The 27,380-nt window shown below is 38.1% G+C and overlaps 2 protein-coding genes across 3 annotated transcripts in view; one reads left to right on the top strand and one right to left on the bottom strand.

Moving 5' to 3' along the window:
• Positions 1-6,790, top strand: part of ALPK3 (alpha kinase 3) — a 1,816,810-nt gene extending 1,810,020 nt beyond the window's left edge. For both annotated transcript variants that reach the window (XM_044057338.1, XM_044057337.1), the window contains one exon: positions 4,184-6,790. In XM_044057338.1, the coding sequence (XP_043913273.1) occupies positions 4,184-4,532 (349 nt within the window). In that variant the 3' untranslated portion in view covers positions 4,533-6,790. The remainder of the gene's footprint in view (positions 1-4,183) is intronic.
• A 3,648-nt stretch (positions 6,791-10,438) lies between these two features.
• LOC122789853 (sodium/nucleoside cotransporter 1-like) overlaps positions 10,439-27,380 on the bottom strand; it is a 486,120-nt gene continuing 469,178 nt past the window's right edge. The window contains exon 20 of the mRNA XM_044057287.1: positions 10,439-11,854. Within this exon, the coding sequence (XP_043913222.1) occupies positions 11,731-11,854 (124 nt within the window). The 3' untranslated portion in view covers positions 10,439-11,730. The remainder of the gene's footprint in view (positions 11,855-27,380) is intronic.

The raw sequence follows: 27,380 nt of genomic DNA, 5'->3' as shown, positions 1-27,380 counted from the left end.
TACAGAAAGCTATCGCTCAGAAGGCCTCATTGATCCTCATTGCTCCTTACTGGCCTCGACAAGTGTGGTTCCCCTTTCTACATCAATTTCTGTTGAGCGACCGTGGAATCTGGACCTAGTTCCAGATCTTTTGATCCATCAGTCGGGTCAGTTTCATCGCTCCCTCCCCTCTCTGAACCTCACTGCTTGGTTCCTCCACTTCCAACCGTAGCCAGGCTTCCTCAATTATCTCACTCTGTTAGAGATATATTGATAGCTTCCCATAAATCTTCCACTAGAAAGATTTATTTGAGTAAGTGGAAACGATTTTCTTATTGGGCACAAGGAAAGGACATAGATCCTTTCACCGCTTCCATCCAACTAGTCCTCGATTTTCTTGCTGAACTCTTCCATGCAGGTTCATCTCCATCTACTCTTAAGGTTCAATTGGCAGCTATTTCTAATTTCCATGTGGGTATTTCTGAATCTGCCCTAATGTCCCACAAACTCTGCAAAGCCTTTTTGAAAGGAGTTTTTCTTCTCAGACCTCCTGTAAGAAATCCTCCTTCTCCTTGGGACCTAAATTTAGTTCTTGCTTCCTTGATTCTTTCCCCTTCGAACCTGCAGCTTCATGTTCCTTAAAGTTATTATCATGGAAAACTCTCTTTCTGGTGGCTATCACATCAGCTAGAAGAATTTCAGAACTTCAAGCACTCAGTTGTCGTTCTCCTTACCTTGTGTTCCATAAGGACAGAGTTTCCTTACGAACTAACCCGTCCTTTTTGCCTAAGGTGGTTTCAACATCAAATCTTAACCAATGCATCGACCTTCCTGTCTTTTTCCCGGAGTATTCAAATAGGTCTGAACAAAAATTACACTGTCTGGATGTTCATCGTCAGTTAAGGTACTACTTGGACAGGACAAAACAATTCAGAAAATCTGATCAGCTGTTTGTCTCCTATCGGGAAAGCAGAAAGGGACTTCCAGTTTCAAAGGTAACTTTATCCAGATGGCTAACATCTCTGATTACCCTTGTTTATGAGATTAGACACAAAAAACTGCCTAATAAGCCTAAAGCCCATTCCACCAGAGCTTTGGCTACTTCTCTAGCCTTCCAAGACAGACTGCCTATTGACACCATTTGTGCAGCGGCAACTTGGGCTACTCCTCACACTTTTATTTCCCATTATAAGTTGGACTTAGCTTCTAGGCATAGAGCTAATTTTGGTTCCACTGTTCTCAGGAGTCTGTTCCGTTAGGCCACCCGGGACAAGGTGCTAGGGACGGTCCCATCCAGCAAGAATGAAGGCGAGATAGACAACTTAACATATAGAAGTTATGTTCTTACCATAACGTTCCATGTTAGTTGTCTTCTTCTCGCCTTCTTCTTGCGTCCCACCCTCCTTCCCCCAGGCCTGGACAGACCTAGAGGAGTTGTGATCGTGACCTCTCTTTCTACCACCTCTTTCTTAACTATATGCTATTATGCATATTTCCTGTTCAGGATATAGGTCACCCTTCTTCTTCCTGTTGTTAGAGGTGGATTCTATGTTTTCACAGTTATACTGTTTTCTGTTATAAGCTGGGTTTAGCTTACAAACGAGATCTGAGGTAACTCTCGCCTAGCATTGTGGGATATAAGGGGAGCCTCGAGCAGGTGGAACCAACTCTCGAGCTTTAGAGTGGCCGAGTCGGAGCCGAGGTCGGCTCCGAACCCATCCAGCAAGAAGAAGGCGAGAAGAAGACAACTAACATGGAACGTTATGGTAAGAACATAACTTCTATTTATACATGATAGCCTCTGGCTTATTATTTGTGTGTGTGTGTGTGTGTGTGTGTGTGTGTGTGTGTGTGTGTATATATATATTTATTTATTTATTTTTTTAAACTATATTCTTTCAAAAATTATGTAACATGTATTGCCGCTAGGCCTCCACTGAAAATGGGTAGCACTGACCCAGTGGACTCTCCCGGTCAACAAATTCAATTAAATAAATAATTAAATAAATAAATAGTGCATTTTTAGCATTTAGTTTTAGACCATTTTCAGAGCAGCAGCTATTAACATGTTTAAGTTCACTTTGTAGCTTCAACATATCAAAAAAGGATTTAAGTGTGACACCCAGTTTACAATCATCTGCAAACTTAGCTAACCAGAGTTCCCTTTTTTGATTTGGAGATCAGAAAAGTGGAATAGCAGAGGTTCCAGAACTTATCCAGTTGCCTACCAACCATCAGTTCTGTCCCTCAACCAGTTAGCTATTCACCTAACTACATAAGGATCAATTTGGTGGGATGAGGCTTGTGGTATGGCATCAAATGTCTTGGCGAGATCGTGTGTGATACCATGTCTATGGTTTGTGTTACCCTGTCAAAAAATTCACCAGATTCAGTAGGCTTAATCTACACTTATCTACCCTTAAAGCCAAACTTCTGAGAGTCTAGTTGTTTTTAGGTTTTTTATATTGCAGTTTTTTCAGTTATGTCGTGATCCATTCTCTGGCCTTGCAGATGAGACTCTTCAGTCTAATGGGTCTGTAATTCCCAGGATCCTTGGTGGAGCCACTCTTGTGAAGTGGCATCACAACTGCTGCGTGCCAAACCTTAGGGACAAAACCATTGGATAAGTTCAGGTTAAATAGTTATAAGAGTGGGCTCACCAGTGGATGTTTAGTGATGTTCAGTGTGCAGCCTAAAATGCTGTCAGGTCCTATACAAGATGTTTTTTGGTTTTAGAGACTACTTTTAATAAGTATTCTTTTGTAAATATAGGGGATTTGATATATTTGCTGATATTTGGGTTCTGTATAGATGTCTCTGAAGTGAAATTTGCACTGAATTCGTTGGCTCTAATATATTTGTGAAGTCCATTGGATCAGAGTAGGTAGTGCCATTATGAATACATTCAGAGCAATGTTGAGTGTTAGGGTGCAATGAACCCCGTTCCACTAGAGCAACAGCTACATGTACATGATGTTTCTGCATAAGATATTTTAGACATATAGTCTACTGCCTACACCTTTATAAATCATAACAAATTAGAAGTATAGTTCTGAAGCAGGGCAGGTTTGCACAGCTGTGCTGCAGGGGATTCTGCACCTTACAAGGTATCCAAAAACTGCTTCACAATCTACCCAAATGTTATGATTTACTACTAGAGTGAATCATTCCAAGGAAGATAACTGTGTGTAAGTATCTGTAAGTATATTTAACATAACTGTAGATGTTTAAGAATAGGACATTATAACAGTAAAGGTCCACTACCCCTAAGAAGGTTTGTATGTAGCTGCACTATTATGCAGTTACATTTTCTGGTTATAATAATATTTTGAGAGACCAAAAACAAGGTATTATTACATTCTCAAGAACCTGCGTGGGCCAGATGGGACTTGAAATGAAGAAATCTCCTAGAAGTGCTGTCTATAGATAGAGATGGAGATAGAGATAGTGATAAAGATAGAGGCCTTTGGCATTAATCAACATTGCATAGAACACAGTGTTAGATGGCTTTTGCACTGATAAAAGTTGCATGGAACAGTGTTAGTCTTTGTAGCAGCAGTGGTACTACGGATGAAAATTGTGGCCAAAAAAGAAAACACATAAAGTGTTAAATGCAGATGTTAGGATTTACTGTTAAAATGACCTTTTCTCAAAGATGTTTTGTTAGGTATCCTTCACACACGTGTTCTGATTTTTTCGTAGATCAATCTGTATAGTAAGCTCACATCTATTTTATCAATGAGGAATTCTTCATCAGTAGATACTTTTTACCCTACCACCATTATACTGTCTACACAGCCTCAGAATAGCATTTGCAGCTAGATTTTTTCTTTAGATGTGGCAAGTATATAACTCTGTATTATGGCCTTTTCCCTCAGTCTTTTACATTGTAATGACGTAGTGCATAAAAGGCAAAATGGGAAGCAGAGTAGCTACATACACCCTCCTAGTTTGGTTGTATGCTCTCCTAAGCGTGGGAGTTAGAAAAATTCTAAATTGTGCTGATCTGAGGATCTGGGAAAAGGAAATCTAAAGCTATTCATTACACAGAATGTCCTCTGATAACATTTAATATAGTGCCTAACTGTTCTATTTTCATTATAAATTTGCAATATGCATTTTAGAGCTTATTTTTATAGCATAACCTGTTCATAAAAAAATAGTTTCTAAACACGTGTTGTGTATGTTTGAATTTGTGTTCTAGGTATCACGGTTTTAAAGAAAACTGCAATCCTTCTCTTTTCGAGCAGTTCCTTTCACTACATCATTGCAACCATTACTGTGAGCTACTACAACTGCGGTCATTAAAAATTATAGACACACTTCAGCAGCCTGCAAAACCTAAGGGTGCTAAAAGTCCATCACTTGGAAGGAAGCCTGTTACTCCTCAGTCAAGTCCGCAGACTCAGAAAAAGGGATCAGTAAGCCCTCAAGCACCTAGAAAAGGTGGGGTCAGCCCAAAAGCTGCAAGGAAATCAACAGAGTCTGATGAAAATAGACAAGCAGTTAAACACAGCACTGTGGAAATTCCCAAACCTGTTAAGCTGCGATAGAGATAAAAAAATCACAGATTCTGAGAAGTTAACTAAGACTTCCATTGCGAATTTGAGCCCAAATTTGGCTGTTCACTAATAATGGACTGGAAACCATACATTTAAAATGAGTAAACAATCCTGTTCAATATAGTGAGATATGAAATGCAAGGACATGTCTTTACTGTAAAATTATCACACCAGCAAATATCTGTCATATCTCAATTAGAAGTGCATTTACTGAACAAACACTTGGTTATGATTGGCTGCTGATATACTGTGGTGCGCTGATTACAGTGGTTAGCCTGCTATGTATAATCAATTACTTTTGACCTTGCTGATGTTTAAGGGAGAATGAAGCCTGTGAAAACAGAATTTTCATAGTATGAGTGCAGGAATTCCGTCCAAAATAAGGCTGCTGCACTCAAAATATAAACTGTTAACCTGTAGCTATTGTATGGCATATTGCTACCTGGGTGCTTTTGTGAATGCCGCAGCCAGCTGACCAACCTTCTTTGCATATGGGCAGTTAAATTTCACTCTGCCTTGTGATTTATCTAACAGTGATAAGTAGGCAACTGTATTTGTTATATACACATTAAAAGTCCCCTTATTGAAAGGTTATGTCACATTTATCCTTTGCAGGTCATGCATCTCATCCCTTTTGTTTTTACCCATTTTTGTTATATAGAGTTTATTATGTACAGTCTAAAACCTAAGTTTTATGTATGCAACTGAAAGCAGACCAAATCCATATTAAACAGAGAAAAAAAGATAATTTGCAGATTAACACATAGGTCAGTAAGGCCATGTGCCTTAGATTTTTTGGTCATCTGCCCTTCACTATACTGATTATAGTGTCTCTGTCGCTCCTGAATTATACTCTTAGGAGAGAGAATGTGCACCATTTCATCCTTCTGAAATCTTGTGACAGATTTTGCATCTAAACACTCTCATTGCTGCTTCTTTTACAAGTTATTTTCCATTTTTTTGGGGTGGGGGGCTACTGTGAAGGCTTCATGCTATACAGTTGTTGTCCTAAAATGTTACGTTTTGTCTGACATTCAGATTGGGAAAACCCCATTTGAGTGGAAGACTTGTGGGCATATTGCAGGGTGTGCATCATACCCTTCTTTATTTCATCTTTGTATATTTTTATTTGTTTGGTAGAAATACTTGGGAGATAACAGCCCATAATATAATGTCTATCATAGACAACAGCAATGTGCATTCTAACAGACCTGTTGGAAAACCTAAAACATTTACTGTTCAGTTTTAAATTCATTTTATGTAATATGTTTAAGGATGACCTACTTTGATCAGGTTATTATTGCCTCTGTGAGGTATTCAGTATAGTAAAGTGGGAGCTAATAACTATATCTGATGAGAGATAGAGAGAGAGAGAGAAAACAGTGTCCTGATATAAGCAGAGCCTCACCTTTGCTACCCACTGTCTGATAAAGAGAATAAGCACAAATACTCTGGCCATGAGACATCTTGCTGTCAACAAGTTGTTTGATGATGCAGAAGGTTGAGTCTTTAGTCTTTGTATATTAAAACCAAAGATTGCATAAAAAAGAGATGCATCAGAACTGTGCATTGTTATTTGTTCTATTTTTAACTGCATCTCTTTCCTGCCTAAAGCCAAGGCTGTACTTTGTGACGTTTTACATTTGTTTTATTTTTTTCCGATGACCTTTATATCACATGCTTGTTCTATAAACTGTAGTGGTTTAATTTATTTCACAAGTGAGTAAAAATTCACCTTTAAGTGTTACTTTAATAATCACACTATGCCACTTGAAGCTAGGCATTTTTGTTACATAAACTTATTTCAGTGTTTTTAAATTTTTATTTTATTTTTATTTACTATAGTGATTTATCCCCTCCCCTGATTTAGTGTGGAGTTTTGTGCAGAAAATGAACTACTAGTAATATTCCAGGACTAAAAAAGTTGTAGAGTCATGCAGCTATGGTTTCTTATTTCACTGATGCATTCTTTAATAGGAAATAATTAAGCTGCTAACAGTATGTTTTTGAAATTTTTTCTAAACCTTTCCCCAACGTAAGAGTGAAGACTGAACCGTATAGAACGATTGTATGTTACATGCAGTATTATACAAGTTGTATAGGTGAGATGACTGATTCATTCAACTGATTATAAAAAGATCATGTACAGAGCCAGTTCTGTTGCAGCACTAATCAGATACCAGCCCATGAGATGTGGGTAAAGAACTATTTTTCCAGCAGTGAAATAAAAAGTGTGATAATCTAAAGAATGCATTGAGCAATTATCTTACTCTAGTGACATACATACATCATTCTATTAAAAAAAATCACAAAAAATGAAAATATGGTGGGCATTCCAAAAGTCTGCCTTTTGTATTTTAATTGTACCAGTTTTGTACTTGATAAGTTCTACAGTCCCTTCATTCAGTTCTGCATTGGAAAGGTACATACATTCATTTATACCCTCTAAATATATACGACACACAATTGACGGTTTTACATTAAAACCTAAAATGTTGACAAATAATAGGAAGATATTTAAGTACTGCCTTGAAATAAAATCAGATTTGCACCTCTCCATACTTGCACTGCAAGGCAGGAAACATTCTGTGTTTGTGTTCAGACGTGCCTGTTTAATAAATCCTACCCTGCAGACTAATAACATTAAAAAGTGTCTAAACATGTACTTACATGCATTCTAAAGAAAGGTGATAAAGTAATTAAAAAGCATGTTGTATGCACAGCTTACTGCCACATATACTGCTGTTCATTTTATTAACTTCAGAGGACCTGAAGAAATCTTAAATATATGGGAATTGTCTTTACAGATATTCGTAGTAGTTTAAAATGTTTTGAAATGTAACTTAAACTGAATCTGGTCATACTGTCTTTAAATACTAAATAACAGGTTGCACTGCAAGTGACATTTACAGTCATGGGTGTTGGTTACAATTGTTCGCATCTGTGGAGCATGCTGTGCCCAATTTGGCAGAGTTACACTGCCCAGCAGTTATGTGATTCTTAGACTTGCATAATTAGTATGTATCTGAATCCTGATAAAGCTCTTCTGCCACCATGTTTGAATACCTTACCACAGTACATATACAGGATCCCAAGCTGATTGCTACTATATGCTGACCTGTTACTGCAGATCATCATGGCTCTCTTACAAGAGAGGTGGAAATGTATAATTATGAAATTTGTGGTTCTTGTATTATATATTCTTTTTTCACTGCATATACTAACTTCATTACTGATTTTGTTGCAGCCCTTGCATATGGTTATTTATGTAGTATGGTGTATATCCAAAAATGCCATCTTTCATGTAGTTTTGCTATTTGAATCTATTAGTTTTGTTACTCTCTAGCATATTTTGTTTCAACACTTTTTTACTTATTTCTTTATTTTTATCAGTTCTGTGTTTACTTAAGTGATATCTCCTGGGAGTGTATATTTTTGGTTATGTTGAGCTCTAGTTAAACAATATATGCTGATAGACTGAGTTTATCATGTTCCATACAATATTCCTATATCCACTGAGTCAACCTGTTTATCTAAGACTGATGGACCAAAGGGAAACTGACTAAATATATAAAATGTCTAGGTGCATGATGACCTAAGAAATTGTTGTACTATAGGTTTATAGGTATATATACCAAGCTAATGACCACCAGGACCTTTATAAGCCTTGTCATGCAACCCAATCCAATTGTATCCCCTTCTAACACATTCATCTGAATTGGAGGGGTATGTTAGTTAAGGGGTTCCTAAAAAGTTATGTGTGGGGATATACTAATTTACAATAATAACAATGTGACAAAATACTGTTAATACTCTATGATATATCTATTAAAATAGCTATTAATATAATAAACAAGATATAAGATATATAAATCTATGAAAATGAAATTTCAGTAATACTCTACAGTATGGCACTGCAAATGAAACTAACCATTAAAATACACAACTAAAGTTGCTGAAACTCAAGGTAGAGAACTACAATATAGTCTATAAACTTATAAGAACAAAATATGAATAAAACTAAACAATATACCAAGGCAGAGGGAGACCAATTAATAGATACAAAGAAAAATTACAAGAGTTATGTTGTGTTTTACTTTTATCTTAATAATTGTTTAAGGATTTTACATCAATGGCCGTGGTGTTTGTCTGGGGAAGTTGTTATTTCATCTTGGTTTTCACATTTGTACCTCTCAGGCACTTTACCCTGGTAGTGCATTTTTGTTTTTTAAGGTTATGCACTTAGAGAAGATTTTAGTTTTTGGCATTCAGCCACTATAAATGTATATTTTTTCTCATCCATTTTTCCCCTCCATTGCCGGTTTATTTTTAGCTTCCAACCTAGTGAACTTGAGACTATTTGTTCCACTAGCACTACAAGGTTTTGAGCTCTGAGGTAAGAGATAATTTGTGGGCCACCATCTATGTAGCCAGAGAGAGATATTTTGTACCTTTATTCACATCTAGCAATGAGAACAGTGACAATATTTCTAAACCTAAGCCCTAATTCCCCCCTTGGTGGCTGATATGGACACTCACATCACTGTGGGACCTAATACACTCTCCTGCATCTGTGTGCTAACTTACATGCTAACGAGATCTACTGTTTTCAGCTTGGTAAATCAAGCTCTCATCTCAGTTACTGCTATAACTTTGTCAAAAGCAAGCATCAACTTGCCTGTGGTAAAACAACCATCAGGCCATCATTCTCTCCCCCATTGTAGGCGAGCTGTCATTCGACACTTTATTTCTGCCATTCCAGTCTCTGAGCTGCAGTTCAAATTTAGGCCATCTCTGGACAGGGCTTTATCCCTCTGTGTCAAAGAGCCAAACTGCTATAAAACAATTGTCCGATGGTTAGGTACAGTTTTAAAACACTATGGAAATTCCTAAAAGATAATACCCAAAGTCTGACAAATAATGTAATCAAAAAAGAAATAGTCTAGCTGAGTTAGTCGTAGATTGCATTTAGATGCAACAAAATCAGTAATGAAGTTAGTATATGCAGTGAAAACCAGGCAACAACTGTTAGTCAATGTGTGAAATATTTCCTATAAACAGTCAAGGCCCTATAATACCATCTGTATAAACATGCAAATGCACACTGGTACTCCTTTCATTACAAGGAGACGCCATGTAATTTTTCACATCAAATGACGATTTAAACATTAATAAAGGACAACTACATAAAAAGTTATGTGAAGGCAGCTTAGCAGAAAGTAGGAGGGGAAAAGGGAGAAGCAGATGGGTATTTCTACTGAGACTGTGGAAAGGCTGTTGAATATTTACTGTGACAATAAACCTGTCACAAATGTGTACTGTCATTTTGTCTGTCTATCCACTTCCTTTCTCATTTTCATACATGGATAGAATCCCAAGATGCAAACCATTCAGAAAGGGGGCAAAGTTTTAAACTTTGAAAATAAAAAAGCACTGGTCACCTTAAATGGTTTATCATCCTTAATAAGTCATCCAAACTGCAAAACAGCATCAGCAGCAAAAGCAGTGTGTGTTGTTTAAATGTTCAGTTCTTGTACCTGAATAACACAACAGAGTAGGGGTAATAAGGACATTGGAGGACTCAGATCAAGCGTGATCTGGAAACATATTATAAATTATCATCTTCATAGTTTAGTGCTTACTCCTAGAATGTGTTCCAGCTAGGCTTAACCTATGCTAAGAATTTCTTGTGTAAATTGTAAATTTTAGTAAAAGAAATAGCTGGTTCAGTAATACAAAATTTGAAAATACCAGAATGATTCAGAATGCAATTTTTTTGTACTGTATAGCATTTATAAGGAAATAAGACATTCCCTGAGATTCATTAACACCTACACTAAGTGCACACTAAGTACTCCATTCTGAGTGAACAGACAACACAAGCATAACTCACACCTTCCTCCTCCTCATTTTAGTTTTCTTACTGATTTTCTTGCAGCTTTAAATATTGAATGAGATTCATAAAGGTTACCACAAAGTGTAGACTACAGAAACACTTTGTGTAATATTTCTAAGTGATTAGAAAATACAAAAAAATGTGGTAGAGATGTACTTGAATATAGATCATGTACACAATGTAGGCACTAATGAATCTGGAACATTATTTTGCCACCTGTCTGTTTCAGTGCCATGTTTTTAATCATTATTTTTCCTCTCTGCATACCATCCATGGAGTCTCCTATTACTGGAATAGTATTCATTCATTCCCTCATAGTGAGGAATCACTTCCTGATTTGCTAGGGTGAGAGCCATCTTGAGGGCTAGTAATACAGGTTGACATCAGGGACTCTGTACTATCGCCGGCATCTGTAGGCATTAGTACTAGCCTAGCCGCACCACATGAGTGGAGAGAAAACCAATCCACATTATCAAAGATGCTCACAATACCTCCTAATGTGGGTGCATGTTCCGCCACACCCACCACAAAGGGTACCACCATTACTAATGGCTTGGTGAACCTACTTCCTCTGAGAGAACTAATGTGATATGTGGAAGGCTGTACTCCCCACACCACCACCACCATAGATAGACATGCCCATCCTCTGTTGCCTTTGGCTTCAAGTGCATCAGTCACTAACTGAACATTTACCTTGACATTGTTAGAGCTATATCCTTCTGTGCCATTGGAATAAGATTGTCATTGTCATTTTCTGACTTAAATACTTTGGGCAGAATAATGACCTTTGGTCAAGCCAGAATGCTTTCAGCACTAAAAGTATGTTTAACAAGGCAAGCCACATCCCTTCAGTATTTTCTGATTTTGCATTTATGAGACAGATTGGTTTACTGCTTCCTAGTTTCTGTCTGTCTAATTTACGTGTAAAGGAACTGTGAGATATAACAAAACATCCTAGCACACAGAACTATGAGATCTCAAAATATCCTGAGACATTTACTTCTAAGGGCTAATACTATTATCTTAAAAAAAATAAAGAAGAAATGCAATTTTAATGTATATACAATAATAATACCTCCCAGACAGCACTGTTTGTTAGAATCAAGAGATTAATCTATGTAAAATGTCAACATTATTTTTCCATTTAATAGATTTTTTAAACAAATATACAGTTCAAAGGACAAACATAGCAGCTAAAGACCTGATACTTTAGACTATAATAATTTATCATCAGAGTACACTTAGCAAAATATACATATACATATACATATACATATACATGTTAAACATCTTTTAATACTGTGGGCATTTATTGCCTGGATACAGTTTGCAGCAGTTTTCCAGAGATATCAAGCTGTGAGGAATGTTTTTCCAATCACCTGTAAATGAAATGGTTCCATTGCCATATTTCTGGGTGCTAAAATAAAGAGAAATGCAGTTATTTTTCCAAGGGTGACGATTAATTATAGGCATAATATTACAGTTACATTCAGTAGTAGAGACATTCATTTCATTAAAAAAAGCATTCTGAATCAAGCTACTTTGTGTTCATTTAACTCATATGTTTTCTTTTTAATACATACATACATTCCATTACTAATGCTTCCCATTTTCAACAGATTTCTTCCATACCTCATTGAATCTGTTTTTGTCTTGTTCACTCATCCATTGTTTCCAGAACTGGATGTTTTCTTTAGTTGGCTACCTTACAGTATTCTGTCAGTGAAAAGTACCCTTAAACACAAACTTAACTGTTAATGAGAGAACCAACATAGCTATATCTATGTAGCAAAGCATACGAATAACAGTTTTATAGCACTAAATATTGTTGCTTATTTTAGCTTTTGCCACAATTCCACTGAGAGTGTAAAGCATAACTAGTTGTCAGCTGTTAAATCACTTTAAATTCCCTTACACCCGTCCTTTGTAGCATTTGTGTCCAGAAGACCATCAAGTAAAAGGGGATAGTATTTTATCTGGTACAGTCAACATATTCTCTAGGGTAAGAGCCAGGATATGAGGTGTCTAGAAATAATACGTAAAGAAACTTGTGGAGTTGTTTTGATTTTTTTAAAATGTGCTTTGTTAAATTTAAAACAAACCACAATATCATATTGCACCACACTGCATTCTTTTGTGGTGCACCGCAATCTTAATAGACCAAATGCCTTCTAATTTCATAAGAAGAAGTTCACTTCAGATATATATCAGTGCAGTCTGTCCCAGTGTCGATTAATGCCCTGACTATGGCCCAGACAACCAGAGGTGATATAAGTGCAGTCTACCCCAGTGTTGATTAATGCCCTGACTATGGCCCGGGGCGACCAAATGTGATAATATCAGTGCAGTCTGCCCCAGTGTTGATTAATGCCCTGACTATGGTACAGGTGACTAGAGGTGAAATATATCAGTGCAGTCTCCCCCAGTGTTGATTAATGCCCTGACTATGGACCAGGCAGCCAGAGGTATTATATATAAGTGCAGTCTGCTCCAATGTTGATTGAGGCCCTGACTATTGCCCAGTCAACCAGAGGTGATAATATCAGTGCAGTCTGCCCCAATGCTGATTAATGCCCTGACTATGGTACAGGTGACCAGAGGTGAAATATATCAGTGCAGTCTCCCCCAGTGTTGATTAATGCCCTGACTATGGACCAGGCAGCCAGAGGTATTATATATAAGTGCAGTCTGCTCCAATGTTGATTGAGGCCCTGACTATGGCCCAGTCAACCAGAGGTGATAATGTCAGTGCAGTCTGCCTCAATGCTGATTAATGCCCTGACTATGGCCCAGGTAACTAGAGGTGATTAGCAGGGATAGGTCGGAAGAATGAGTGAGTCTCCTTCTTAACTGTATTAATTTCTTTCTTACTCTATATTCCCCTAGTGATGTCCCTGTCACCTCCTCATCATCCCAACCTCTTCCTTGCTGATGACATTCTTTCTTTCTTCAGAAACTGCACTGCCATCAAACTTGCATCCAAACTGAATACAATTTTCTAGCTACCCCTAGTCTGTAGAATCCCAGGACTTCAGTCAACTTCTCATGCATCCTCCCCATTTGCATTTTTGGTTTCTATCCCTTAAAGTATCCTTCTTTACAACTTATCATCTTTCTCTGAATTCCTTCCTCCTTTCCATATCATAGCTATTCTTTTTATTCACTGTTGTGGATGATGCCAGTGTCATCCTACATGCCTTTCCAACCAGCTTTTCTCCTTCCCCAACATACATTTCCACAATAATTCTGTGATCTTGTAGAAGATTTCTTCCCATTCCTTTGATATCCTCTTCTATTTCCTACATGTCCAATACATTTTCAAAACACATGAACCATTCCTGCCCTCTGTGTCACTCATCTCCAACTCAAGTCATTACCCTTCCTGACTTCCTTGAGTAACATTGGTATTAAGAACCATCTGTGCAATAATTGCAGCTGTTTGTCCAATAACTGATGCAATTTCTTCAGCTCTTTGCACACTCCCAGACCTTCACCCAGTTCCTTTCCCCAACTCTTGTTCTTCTATCTACCCATTTATGTTCCAGCTGTTTTCTCCCTGCTCTTCCCATTTTCATACTCTGTATTAATCCTACTGTCCCTCTTCTTACTTCCCATCCATTACTTACACAAAGCTTCCCTTGCCCCATTCTTCACTCCTGTCTTCTATACATTCCCCTTGAATCAATCCTTCTACAAGTTTTTTCCCTTAGTGCTCCCCAGTCCCTACATACTTCCTTAAAACCTTTTAACTGCCTTATATCCTTCACATCCCATTTTATAAAATGGCCTTCTTTAACCATTCCTATCTCCTTTTACCTTTGATTCTCCTCATTATGCCATCTACCCCAAATCCCTCAGTCTTCCATAGTACAGCTCCTTAGACTGGCCCTCATTTTATATCCCCACTTCTTATCAATCCCTCCTCCATATTCTAGACCAATTCTTTCAACAGTCCTCCAGTACCACTAATTGAACTGGGTTGCATCAGAAGACTCCCTATTGAAATGCTGGGACTCAAAATGCTGTGTCCCAAAACACTAGCAAAAAAGACCAAAAATACTGGAGAAAAGTAAATATTGAACATCGCTCTTCTCCTTTAAACTGTTTTTGCAGGAGGCAAGTTCCCTGCACTCTCCAATGCAGGGATAAGCCCCGCCAAACATACATACCCACTCTGAGACTGCCATATCTTGGAGAAAAGGCAATATTCAGTGAAATGGGAATCTTGAAATTACCACGTGTAAGTCTGGGTTTTGGTCTTTCAGTCTCCACATTCCAAGAAGTGACATTTTGATTCCCAACATTTCATATGACTACCTTATCAGAAAATTGGGTAGTAGGGTTAATGGTGGACAACCAGAAGTGAGGAAGGTTGATGAATTAAAGATCTTTGTTATCAAGAAAGGATAATCTACTGTATGGTGTTAACCACCTTTCTCCTTAAACATGGCTGCCTGCAGTACATTTAACACATTTTGCAGGATAATTTCACATTTGTCTATCAACAGTTTTCAAGTTATGGAAGCATTATATGGTACTATGAAACTAAATACAGATCTTTGCAGAATTAATGTTAGATAAAATTCAGTTTCACTAAACCTAGCATTAGATTTACATTAATTCATTACATCTTAGTGATACCTGCAAACACTTCTGAAGGTACAGCTTACCAACACTTCTCAACATCAAATATTGCTTGTTCATATCTGCATTATTTATTCCCAAGCCATTGTATATACAAGGTATTAGAAAATTTCATCTTAAAGCTTACACAATGGCAAACAGAGCTACATTGATATTTAACCACTGTCTAGTACAGTTAAAGAGATATTGAACATTTCTATACTTTTTATTTGTATTGCAATTTTTCTATAAATATCTTAACAGTTGAGTGACACAGAAGTGCTTAGCCTCATGTGAAAGCTCACAGCTTTATAAAGATAATGCTACTGACAATATGTGTGTTGCCTGAATGATTAGTAAGATATTATGGTCTGTTTTTATAACATTATGACATTTATATTTACTGTAGCTATTGGGGTTTGTAAAATCCAGTTTAAGGCCAAGAACTGAATGAATACAAACTGTATATAGGTTACTTTGTGCCGAACAGCTTTCCCATTCACTGTTTTCTAGTAACACTTATGTTTCTAGAGCTATGAACATTTGTTTGAACTGTGAAGAGATAACTTCATATTATCGTAAGGTCAAGCCACGTCCACTGGGAGTAATGCTACAGAGACAGTCAATCTAGACTGCTGGGTGTTTGCATAAGGGAATAGTATTCTATGAAACATATGTTGATGGATGTATAAACCAATAATTTATCTTACTCTGTTTTGATTAATGCTTTAATATAGAAAATTTATGGTCGGACCTTGAATATATGAGGCCAGCAGCCATTATAACCTGAAAAGTGCTGTTAGCTAAAACTGGTAATACTTCCATCCCTCTTCTCATCATGTAGATTTCTAACAGCTGTTGGGAGGTGTTTAGCAATTAGAATGCTTACTGCAGTTCAGAAATGTAAGCACAAGCTTCAGTTGAATGGATTCATTGCTTACTTTAAAAGTTGCTTGCAGACCTAGGTTAAGGAAAGAAAAGTGTTAGAATCATTTCAACTTTTGACTGGATTCTTTCTTTGTGTATGACTTAAGACTAAGTTTATTTTATGAAAACATGTATGCTTTTGCGGTGGCATTGTGTGCTGCTAGACTGGGGAGTTTAGCTCCTGGCTTGTGGTAAATATCAACCATAGCCAGTAAGCAATTTCTTTCGTCATGGTCTTCCATTTCTAAATTTATGTTGATGCCCAGATTAACATTGTTTTTGTTTGAGAACATTTACGTGTCAGATCTAATGTCTGATGTCACAACAGTAAGGTTTCATGGTGGCATGACATCAGATGTCAAATGTTCCTTTACAGTGTGCTCATATAATAGAGGAGGAACTGTGTACTTATCCAAGTACTATTATCCAGGTAATACATGAAATAAGGCAGGAGATGCTTAGGAATGGCTTAATTTACTGAGCGCATTAGAGAGCAGTCACATGCAGTACAACCACAGAGTAATTTTATCGGCATACTTTCATTTTTCAGCAATGTTTTTCCAGTATAAAAGGAATACCATATTAATGAAAGCTGGGAAGAGTACTTACTATTTTAATAAAGTCAATAAACCTTATATGACTAAATACCTAATGATACAGCAGTGGTACTCTTGAAATAGATACTGTCAAGGAAGTTACTGTAAAACTGCTGAACTTCTCTATCTAGATAGCAAGACTGAGATGAAAGCTTATTAAGAGGAATATGAAAATAATGACATGGCACTTTTAAGATATTTAATTATCATTTTGGTATTGGAAGTTATTTTTTTTTTACATTGTATCTATACAGCCAGCTACTTTTCTGTTAGGCAGTCCTTTTTGTAAGGGCCCTGTCTTGTTCATTTCATTATACAGAAACAGACACACTTGGGGCAATGAGGTCAGTCAGTGATTATTACAAAGCAAGCATGAGAGTATTTTTTTTTCTGCTTTTGTCATCCATTGGTCTTCTCCTCAGACATTGTTTTATGACCACAAAGTACTCATACTAGTGCATTTCCTCATATCAGAACTGATGTAGCTGGATGCCTTTGTTATGGAGCCTGCCTACAGTTCCTTAAGGCATACCACACCTTTGTCTGGTATTTGCCAGAAAATACTGCTCTTTAACCTAAATTAACTGATATGGAGGCAGTGGTTAAAAAACTGGGTCATTGGAAAAGGCACCAAATATATATAAGAAGCAATAATAACTTATGGACAAAGGTGTCCACAAGTTGACAAGAAGGAAGTCAAAATGCATAAAAGAAAATAAAAAAAAAATCCCTTGGCAATACTAGGGAATCTGTTTGTTTACCCTTAATTTACTTGTTTTGGCAAACTGAAAACTGGATTTGTTGCAGAATTGTGGAAACAGGTTTGTGTTTGTCCAATTCAAAAGGATGGTAGGACTGATGCTGAAAGTAAAAGACTGGTTAAGTGCCATTAGGAGTACAGGGAAGTGGGTTGAAAAAGCATTGTTAAGCTGTTTGTGTACTTGTGGGGATGTACTCTATAGTGATGTTTTCCAACATGGCTTTACTCAGGATAGACCCTGTAAGGCAAACCTAATTTGTTTTTATACTGAGGTGGTTGTGACAGCAGAAGGTGATACTACAGTTAGTTGTCATCTGTCTGGACTTAGCTAAAGCTTTCAGATCATTTCCCCATGCTTCCATAAGGTCAGCTTTTCAGAAGTGGGATTTTTAATGTATGAACTATTAGATGGCTTGCCATTTGGTTGATTGAAAAGAAGTTATTAGAAAAACTCAGGAACACACTGTCTCAAGAGTATGAGTTGATGAGAGATGTAGCGCAGGGTTCAAGGCTGGGGCCTATTAATTTTCATATATTTATGTCTGTATGGTCTACTTGTGAAAAGTGTTGGAGAAGCAGATTTTCAGATGATCAAAACAATCTGTGAAAAAGTCACACAGTAAAGTCACATAAGCAAAAACAAGAAAAAGACCAGGGTAAACCAGAGTCTTCACTGTGTAATACCTTAAACATCCTTTGAAGGAGGCATATGGGAAATACACAAATGATCCTTAAGGATGTATACTGTTCCAGCTACATGGCTTTTGAATGGCCACTGACTTTTTTTTTACTTTTTATAAGCCAAAATAGTTGAAATGCTAAAGTCTGTAGAGAGTCATTCATATAGAAATATATGGATGAACTCTTCACATGGACAATGTTAGTTTCCTTCAACTGTGAGTAGCATAGAGTTATGTATGTAGGTAAGGAATGTGGTGAATATGCTTATGGTTTGAAGGATGAAACCATCTCAAAGTGATCAAGGAGCTCTAATTGATGATGACCTAAGTTTGAAAGGACACATGAATAATCTGGTTAGGAAAGGTTTTGGCATTATAGGAGGTATCTTCCTTCCATTTCTTCCAGAAGCACTGATATGTTATTATCCTTACATAAAAATAGAGGAAGATCTATCTTGAAATATGGAAAGGGGTTTTGTTCATATGATACAGGTGATATTACAAGACTGGAAAGAGTTCAAATGAACTAAACAAGATATATTCAGACAGTAAAAAAATATAATTATGAGGACTGACTATGTGGGAATAACAAAAAGTCAGCCTTACTGTTCTATAGTCTAGGTATTTCTTGATCTGTTTCTTTAGTTGTTTAGAGACAGATTGATTCATTATGAGAAGGCATAGTCCTCAACCCCTTATAGCAAGCAAAATCAGAGAATTCTGTGAAATCAGAGACAGTTGAGAGATAATGTGCTCAGGCAAAACATGGCACATAGATCAGTCATGCACAAATAGTTTAAGGACTCACAGACTGAGTGTAGGTTGCAAAAAAAAATGCAAGATGAAAGTTTGTAAGACAATTGCTTCATTAGTATTAGCTTCACTTATGAGTGCTGCTACATTCCTAATTGATTTGACATTGTCTGTTCACCCAGGCCTTACAGACCATTTTCAGACACAACATATGGTTACATCTGTCCACTTTTACTTGAAGCACACATGTAAAAGGGCAAGAGGATGCCAGTTTTATGAAAGTATCTGTTACTAGTGAAGCTAAGGAACTTACACCTAACAAAATAAGTTAATGATGCTATGAAATGAAAATACCAAGGCTGTCTATCTTCTGCATTAACTGCAAATTTGCAGGTAGTAGATTTAGTGCACTGTTTTATATTGCTTCCTCAGCCAGTCTATCCTTCTCCATATTGTCTGGGTACACTGGGTGGAGGAAGAAAGTGGCTATGTCCAGAGACTAATGTGAAATGTGTTAGATTTGTTTGTGTGTATTTTGCACTTTGAAGACAATTTACTTGAAGTTAGGTATTTAAAGCTAGTTAATACTCTTCTGCTCACATTTCTGTTACCTGCAAATAAAGAAAGAAATTGTAACGCTGATGAGTTATAGTACCTGAATTTGTTAAGAGTTAAACCACTTTGGGATGTGTAGAAGATTAATTCATCAATGTTTTAATATCCCATGGATTTCTTACTCTGAATTACTTTATACAAATATCATGCACTACATAGTTGGTAAAGCACATGCTGACTGGACTTATTTTGGTTAACTCTGCATGTGAAATATAAAGAAGGCTTTGTCAGGGGCTAGGGGGCTGTGGAAGTGAACAGTCACTCTCGCTGCTGAGTGAAAAATACATTGCTGCTTACAATCCTTGATTATACAGATATACTTTAAAACTCCAAGCAAGCATATGTCTAACAGTGAACAAAATAAACTACCGACAATAGTTACATTGACTTCTCATGGACCTAATGGGTGACACAAAAATTTTGCACCTTTGCTGTTGTGCCTGTGCACTATTAACGTAACACTCCAAATGCAGACTGGTGATTGGCTGCAGGAAGTCTTGAGCCTGCTGTACAGGCTGAAATGGCTCAGATAAAATAACAAACTACCATCCCAATAAGCAGATACATCAGCAGTAGACGTCTTTTATTGTACTGTAGCATTTAAATGTAATCAGAAGATGTTAACTAAAGACCACTTAGAGAAGCCCAAGAAGCTTGCAAGGGAAAATACATCTTAAAGCATAAAGGATTATGGACCTGTAGCACATCAAGTTTAAGGGCATTGAAAACATATTTTCTCATTGTTTTTTTTCCTTATGGAATGCATATGTTTTTAAATAGCATCCAGGCATACTACATGGCTATGCACACAAAAGATCTGTTTGTAGAATGTATGCCTACAATTTAGTCATTTATGGTTCTGCAAAGCTGTTGTTCTCTGAATCATTGTAAGACAATGATTCAAGAGAACATGCGTACACAGGGCCCAAGGGATTTCACTGTATTGCTGAACTTAGTTTCTAGGATCGAGTTAACTTTGTTTCACAGGCAACTTTACAACTTCTGACTCTTCTCTGAGCCCTCTCTTTGGACACATCATTCTCTTAATTTAACATTAAATCTCATTCTCTCAACAATCTAACTCATGTCTGATAATTTCTGGTACTACACATGATTCTCTCTCTCTTTCACTGTCTCATCAATGAATTATGTAACTTTCAAATTTACAGTCTTTGGCTAGATTCCCTATTACAGTAACATGCTCATTAATATACATGGTGGCAGGGTGTATCCAGAATTTTCAAATTTGTACTCAGTTTCCAGAATGGTGCCCCCCACAAAGCCATGCCCCCTCAACATCTTGCTCTCCACCGACCCCTGCATACTACTATGCAGGCACATCCCCTCATAAAATGCCCTCCCCCAGCCAACCCACCCGCAAATGTACAGAAAGAAGCACATACTTTCATGAAAGAGCAAAATAAAAATAGACATTTCAGTCCAAATGTAAATCTGCCTTTGGGTGGAAAAGCACATAAAGTTCCTCATCATTATAGTAGGTTTACCCTGTATCCAATTGGCGATTCACGAGTACCTTTTAATCCAATATGCCATAGCTATCACAACTTTTTGTGTATGCTTTTTGCTTCAATGACTGCTGACCATCAAGCTTTTCCCAGTTCTGGAGGGAAGATCATCCAAGCAGACATAGGGATTGATTGTGCCTACATCAACACCTCAGTAATAAGGGTGTTAAATCCTTGCCCCTCCTCATGGGTGGGAGATGTACAACCCATGTCATCATAGGGTGGTTATGCCTCCTCATGCATGTGCATGCTTCTATGCACCTGCTGAGGAAGGTTACCATGTTTGCAGCTGGATGAGCCAAATGCATGCCCAAGACTGCTCCAAAATTTGCCATTCCTTTTTCTGAGGAGAGACATGCCTATCTGTATGCTCCATCATGTACACATATTGCTAACAAAACATAGATTCCCAGGTTCTTGGCATGGGGCTAGAGATTGTAATACTTGCACTGTATGTATTTAATACTGTTCTTGGGAATTTTGCATAGAAGTTATGGTGTATGCTTCAGAGATACAAGAGACAGGGTTTGATTCTCACCTTTGATCACTGCCAGGTTATTGGCCAAATATGTAATAGTCTGCAGACTGATTACCTAGTATTTTCTTATGATTCTTATTTTTCTATTTTTTCATTCATTTTATTACAATAAGACCTCTCAGGTGTATACATATTTTAGATGCAAACTACTTCCAAGAAAAATTACATATTCTTCACCAAGTCTGAAACATTAGGCAGAGGAACAATTACATCAAACATATACAAAAAATAATGCAAAATGTATCAGGTAGCTGTTTATCTAAATGCAATAATGCCTGGCAGACTGGGCAATGGAGTGAAATAATGAACATTCCAAGGTTGGGGAGGCCCTTTGTCTGTGATGCTGGGCCTCACAATACCCTGGGCTGTCTGTTAATGCCTAACGCCCTTGCTTACTTCCTACCACCTACCAGTAAGAAAACACATCATATGGGCAGCAGGTGCCCTAGTTTATCCAGTCTCCATGCTAATAAGCTAATCTGTCAAATAAACCATGTACCAACTATTAGGGAAAAAATCTCACATCATATCCTTACACAAATGTGGAAATTAAACAGATTTTACCAACTGTTGACCCATAGCCATTGTTACCACCTCTATCAAAAATTCTGGAAAACCGTATCCATTCACAACTCTTTAGATACCTATCTGGTAAGAACCTTTTCATTCCCACCCAACAGAGTTTTTGTTAAAGTAACGGAACAAATATTGCCCTCTTTATTTTCACCAATGCTATCAACTTCCAAATATACACTCGCAACCTAGTCTCGTCCTACCTTGAGCTATCCAAAACTTTCAGCACTGTTCCTATCCACTGGAGTCTAGCCACTAGCAGCACCATGTTATTCGGTCAACAGTTTTGTGCTGTACATTCAGAATTGTAAGACAATGTTCATCCAGCTGGTATAATTAAAAAAAAAGAACCACATGAAAGATATCTGGAATAAATGCAAATCCTTACAACAGTCTCTTATTTGAAGAGAAACTAAAATATACAAACAAATCACAATACCTAATTACATGCCCGTCAACCACAGCTCTGTGTTTAATTTAGCCATAGCATCTACATTTTTTTCTCCTCCAATTTCAACTATCCTGCTTTCATCCCAAATGTTCTACACTTTCCTACTCATGTTAAATAAATTAAATCTGGACTAAACAGTTGTGCAATAAATAATGCCCTACTTTTGCCTCATTCTCGCGCTCTTTACTTAGCTGCTACAAAAGCTCTTAATTCAATGGTCATCTAATTTAATATTTTCAGCCCATGTTTATGAAACTTTCTTCCAGCTGTATATCCAAACCCCTAGCCCATATATTCTAGCTTTTCTTACCCAAGCCAGCATCAAACATTGCAAAAACCAAATACTGCAAACTGTCACTATCTAATGTTTAGAAAGAGTATAAAAAGCCTCAAGTCAAGACATTAGCTGACCAGTCAACACAAGCTGCAGCACAACTAAATAAAATGTACTTACTTTGAGTGAATGGTGAAAATAAATATATAAAATAAGTAAAAGTAGTGCAAAATCAGGCAATGAGAAAGTTAGACAAGCAGTATAACAAAAAAAGCACTCCTGGAATCCTTAAATCTAAAACTGAGCCTGACTATGGTACCACAGGATTCAGACAGCAGGAAAATGTAACGCAACTGGACTTACCTCTCACTGTCCTTGGTTTTGGCTTTGATTTTTCCTCTGTTACCTCCACCCATACCTCCAAAAAATGGATATTTTGAGATAAAGGTGGCAGATTGTACGATTATTACATTATCGAAAAACATGATCATCGACATGTATTCGTCGATCAATAAACAGCAAAAACACTAATCTCCGAACGGCCACTTCAGCAAATTTTTTCCCAGTGGGAAAAAAACGTTTGGCCAAATATACTTCAAGACAAGCTTATGCAGACCAATGATTAGTGCCAAAGCCATGGAGTCAAACTCAGTACTAAAAAGTGCATTATCATCCCCTTCGGTAAAAACGATTTCCCTGATATCATATAAATTATAATGCCCACCTGCATTTCATTACTGTTTAACTGTATTTCATTGCTATTTACTGCAATTCATTACTGTTTAATTGCATGTTACTGCATTTTATTACTGCTTAACTGTATTTTTTCATACTGTGAGTTATGTTTTTGTCTTTAAGTGGTTAATTTGTGCTTTTTTGTGAGTTTTACTGTCTTCTTAACCCTTAAATTGAGTAGCATAGTCTGACAGGTTTTCTGCATCCAGAGCTGCAGCTGCACTGTTTTTAACCCTTTGTGAGGTATTTCAGCTACAAATTTTCCCTTAGTAGCACTTGTGCTATCACCTAGTGGTAGACATTCCACCCTTTACCCTCTTAGCTCTCTCTGGCCTCTTGCCCTTGTTTTCTGACAAATATGGATGGACAATTTCCTACGCTTTCTCCTGCCAGTCTGGTTGATATGGGCATCCTGACACAGTGTAACAACTGCCTCATGTACACAGATAATCCTGTATTACTGCCACCTAGGAACACAATTTGAGAGAGATGCAATTACATTAAGAACCTAGAGTCAATGCTCTCTCCCTCGCAAGCCAGTATATCTGGTACTGAGAAGGTTATCAACACAAACATCACACCTCAAACACCACCCACACATACACAACACACACTCACATATGCAGAGGTCCTCAACAAAAACATACCCAAACAAAAGAGACCTCCGAGGCAAAAACACATACGAACTCCATTGCCCACCATACCAGACATAGTCCACAAACCTGTGTCTCAAAGCCACTAAGGCCTAAACATAAATCCAACATATTAGTCATAGGAGACTCTATTGTGAGACACACAGATGTGCCCCCTCACCAGGCTGGATAAGGAGAAAGTCACGGTTAGTTGTTTGCCAAGTGCCAGAGTCCGCCATATCACTCATGCATTCAAGTCTCTCAACAGCAGGTACTGTTATGACTCTGTCATAGTCTATGATGGCGTTAATGACTTGAGACATACCTGCCTGGACTATATGAAGAGAGACATGATAGTGCTCACTGAATATGTGTCCCAGACAGGTATGTTCCCAGCCTTAGGCAGCCTTCTACCGTCACTCAGAATGATGCCTCAATACAAACAGAAACAGTTGGCTTAGTTTCTGGTGTCATTCTAACTAGCCTGATCTGCAAGGTCATGGAGCGAATGATCATGGACCTCATTAACAACAACACTGGCAACCTCCAAACACTCGATCCCACACAGTTTGGTTTCATCCAGGGGAGGTCATGTCTGTTAAATCTGGTTGACTTTGAGACAGTCAGCAAAGCCATGGACAAGGGGAAGACAGTGCACAACACCTACCCTGACCTGGCCAAAGCCTTCTATACTATTCCCCACTTGGGTATACTAGATAAACTCTCTCAACTAGGCATCAATCCATATGTTACCAGATTGGTAGCAAACTGGCTCACTGATAGAACCCACCTAGTCAAAAATAGTGAAAGCCACCTCAAGCAGTCAACCAGTAATGAGTGGTGTACCCCAGGGATTGGTCTTGGAGCCTTTATTGTTTGGGATATACTTTTCTGAGGTGCAGGCCAAAACCAGTGGGCTATGGCTGACCAAGTCTGCAGATAATTGCAAGCTGGGCACTGTCATTAATTCCCCTACTGATGTGGACATCCTCCAAGAGGGTTTCACCCAAACAAATGATTGGTGCCAGAAACATGGCCTCAAACTGAATGCCAAAAAATGCATCATCATCCCCTTTGGGGAAAGTGACGTCCCCACAAAGTATCACAGTAATAACAAGGTCCTAAGCACTCAATCAGTCATGAGGGACTTGGGCACCCAGGTTGATAGCAAACTGACATTTGACCACCATATTGCCTCCATTGTATGGAAAGCTTTCTACATGGCACTCCTCATTCATAAGGGTATCTCATCCAGGGACAAGCTGGTCATAACATCCCTGTATTCTTCCCTTTTAAGACTCATTATTGAGTACAATGCCCCTTTCGGCATGTACCTCACAAAGCACATGCAGCAGCTGGACAGACCACAGTGGTTCCTCACCAAGAGAATCTGGGGCCTCAAACATCTACCCTACACAGATAGGCTAAAGGCCCTGTCCCTCTACTCAGTCTCCTACAGACTCCTCAGAGGTGATCCCTGTCTAGCATATAAAGCAATTTCAGACTCCGCCTTGATGGGACTGCTGTATATCCGCAAGTCAAGTTCCACTCTAGTAACCTGCATGCATGATCTTAACGTGGTCTGTGACATCAATAGGACTTGTTGGCAGGACAGATATGTGTCCCAGAAACTCCCCCTTCTCTGGAATAGACTCCCACTCCACATGAAGCAGAGTACCTCATTAACCCTTTTTAAGTGCAACCTGGATAGCTGGAAGGGGAACAGAAAATACACCCCTGGGATTCCATCTGTGTCCCTGATGGACAGGGGCATTGGTTGCTGACTTGTCAGAACATAGGCTAAATTTTTGACTACGCTTGTAAGGGCCTCGGGGCCAATAGCCTAATAACTTCCTATGATCCTATAATACCCTAAGCACCAACTCTGTAGTGAGAGACTTGGGAACACAAGTTGACTATAGCCTAACTTTGACCAGCATGCGTCTACTGTGGTAAGGAAGACATCCCACATCGCACACCTCATTAGAAAAAGGCATTGCCTCAAGAGTGAAAGAGGTTGTAACTCTCCTGTACTTGTCCCTCATCAGGCCAATAATCAAGTACAATGCTCCCTTTGGTATGTACCTTACGAGGCACCTGTAGCAACTTAGAGACCTCAGAGATTTCTAACTATGAAAATTCAGGGTCTCCAGTACATGTCATACATTAAAGACTAAAATCACTGTTACTGTACCCTGTAGCATACAGACTACTTAGAGGTGACTTATGTTTGGCCTACAGAGCAATCTCTGATCCAAACATAATGGAAATGCTGCACATCCGCAAGTCAAATGGGACTCGAGTCATCCGCTCCAAGGACCTTAACCTACCTTGTGACATAAATAGGACCTGCTGGACAGACAGGTATGTCTCTCAGAGATTGCCACTCCTCTGGAATAGGCTGCCAGTCCACATCAAACAGAGGCTCTCTATGACTCTGTTTAAGCATAGTCTGGATGACTGGATGGGAAATCATAAATATCTACTGGGGATTTCACCTATGACCAGACATCTCAACCGTACCGAATTCCTCGGTAAATAATGGTTTTGAGGGCAAAATATTGTAGTGCCACGAATTGCCAAGTGGCCCCTTTAATTTCAGAATTTCCCAGGGTTTTTTTTTTAAATACTTCTGATGTCATCACATGCAGGGTGCACATGTGATGACATCAGCTCCTCGAGGCAAACAGACAGCCTGCAATTTGTTAATTTACTTGCGGCCCTTGCACAGCATATCTTTCTTCCCTTCCCCAGCTTGGCTTTTCCAGGTAAAAGTGACAGAAACTTTCTTTACTTTTCAAAGTCAGTATATTCAGCTCGGCCTCTCTGTCAGTAGATTACTTTTACACTACACTTAACACGGTGTGCAGCAGGCATTGCAGCTTCACCACTGTGTTATTTATTTTACTTAACAGCAGCTTTCGGGGGGACAGACTATGTTATTTACTTAATAGGCATCATAACTGTGACTGTGTTACTTTTACTTAATTGCAGGCACCAGGCAACTTTCAGTCTTTAATGGCATGCAGGCACTGTTACTTTTATTTTACTTAATGGTGGCAGCTTTCTGTTTGAGCTTTTGGACTGTGTTTTATTAGCAGACATTGCAGCTTCACTGTATGACAGGCAGCTTTCAGTCTTTAATGGCATGCAGGCATTGTTACTTTTATTTTTCTTAACAGCAGCTGGCAGTTTTCTGTGTGAACTTTCAGACTATGTTTTAACGGCAGTCGGCAGACTTACTTTTATTTTACTTAATG

Source organism: Protopterus annectens, chromosome 15.part0 (genome assembly GCF_019279795.1).
Source record: "Protopterus annectens isolate FY-2018-M chromosome 15.part0, PAN1.0, whole genome shotgun sequence".
In the NCBI taxonomy this organism is placed as follows: Eukaryota; Metazoa; Chordata; order Ceratodontiformes; family Protopteridae; genus Protopterus; species Protopterus annectens.
The sequence above is the reverse complement of the archived record's forward strand: the minus strand, read 5'-3'. Positions and strand labels throughout refer to the sequence as shown.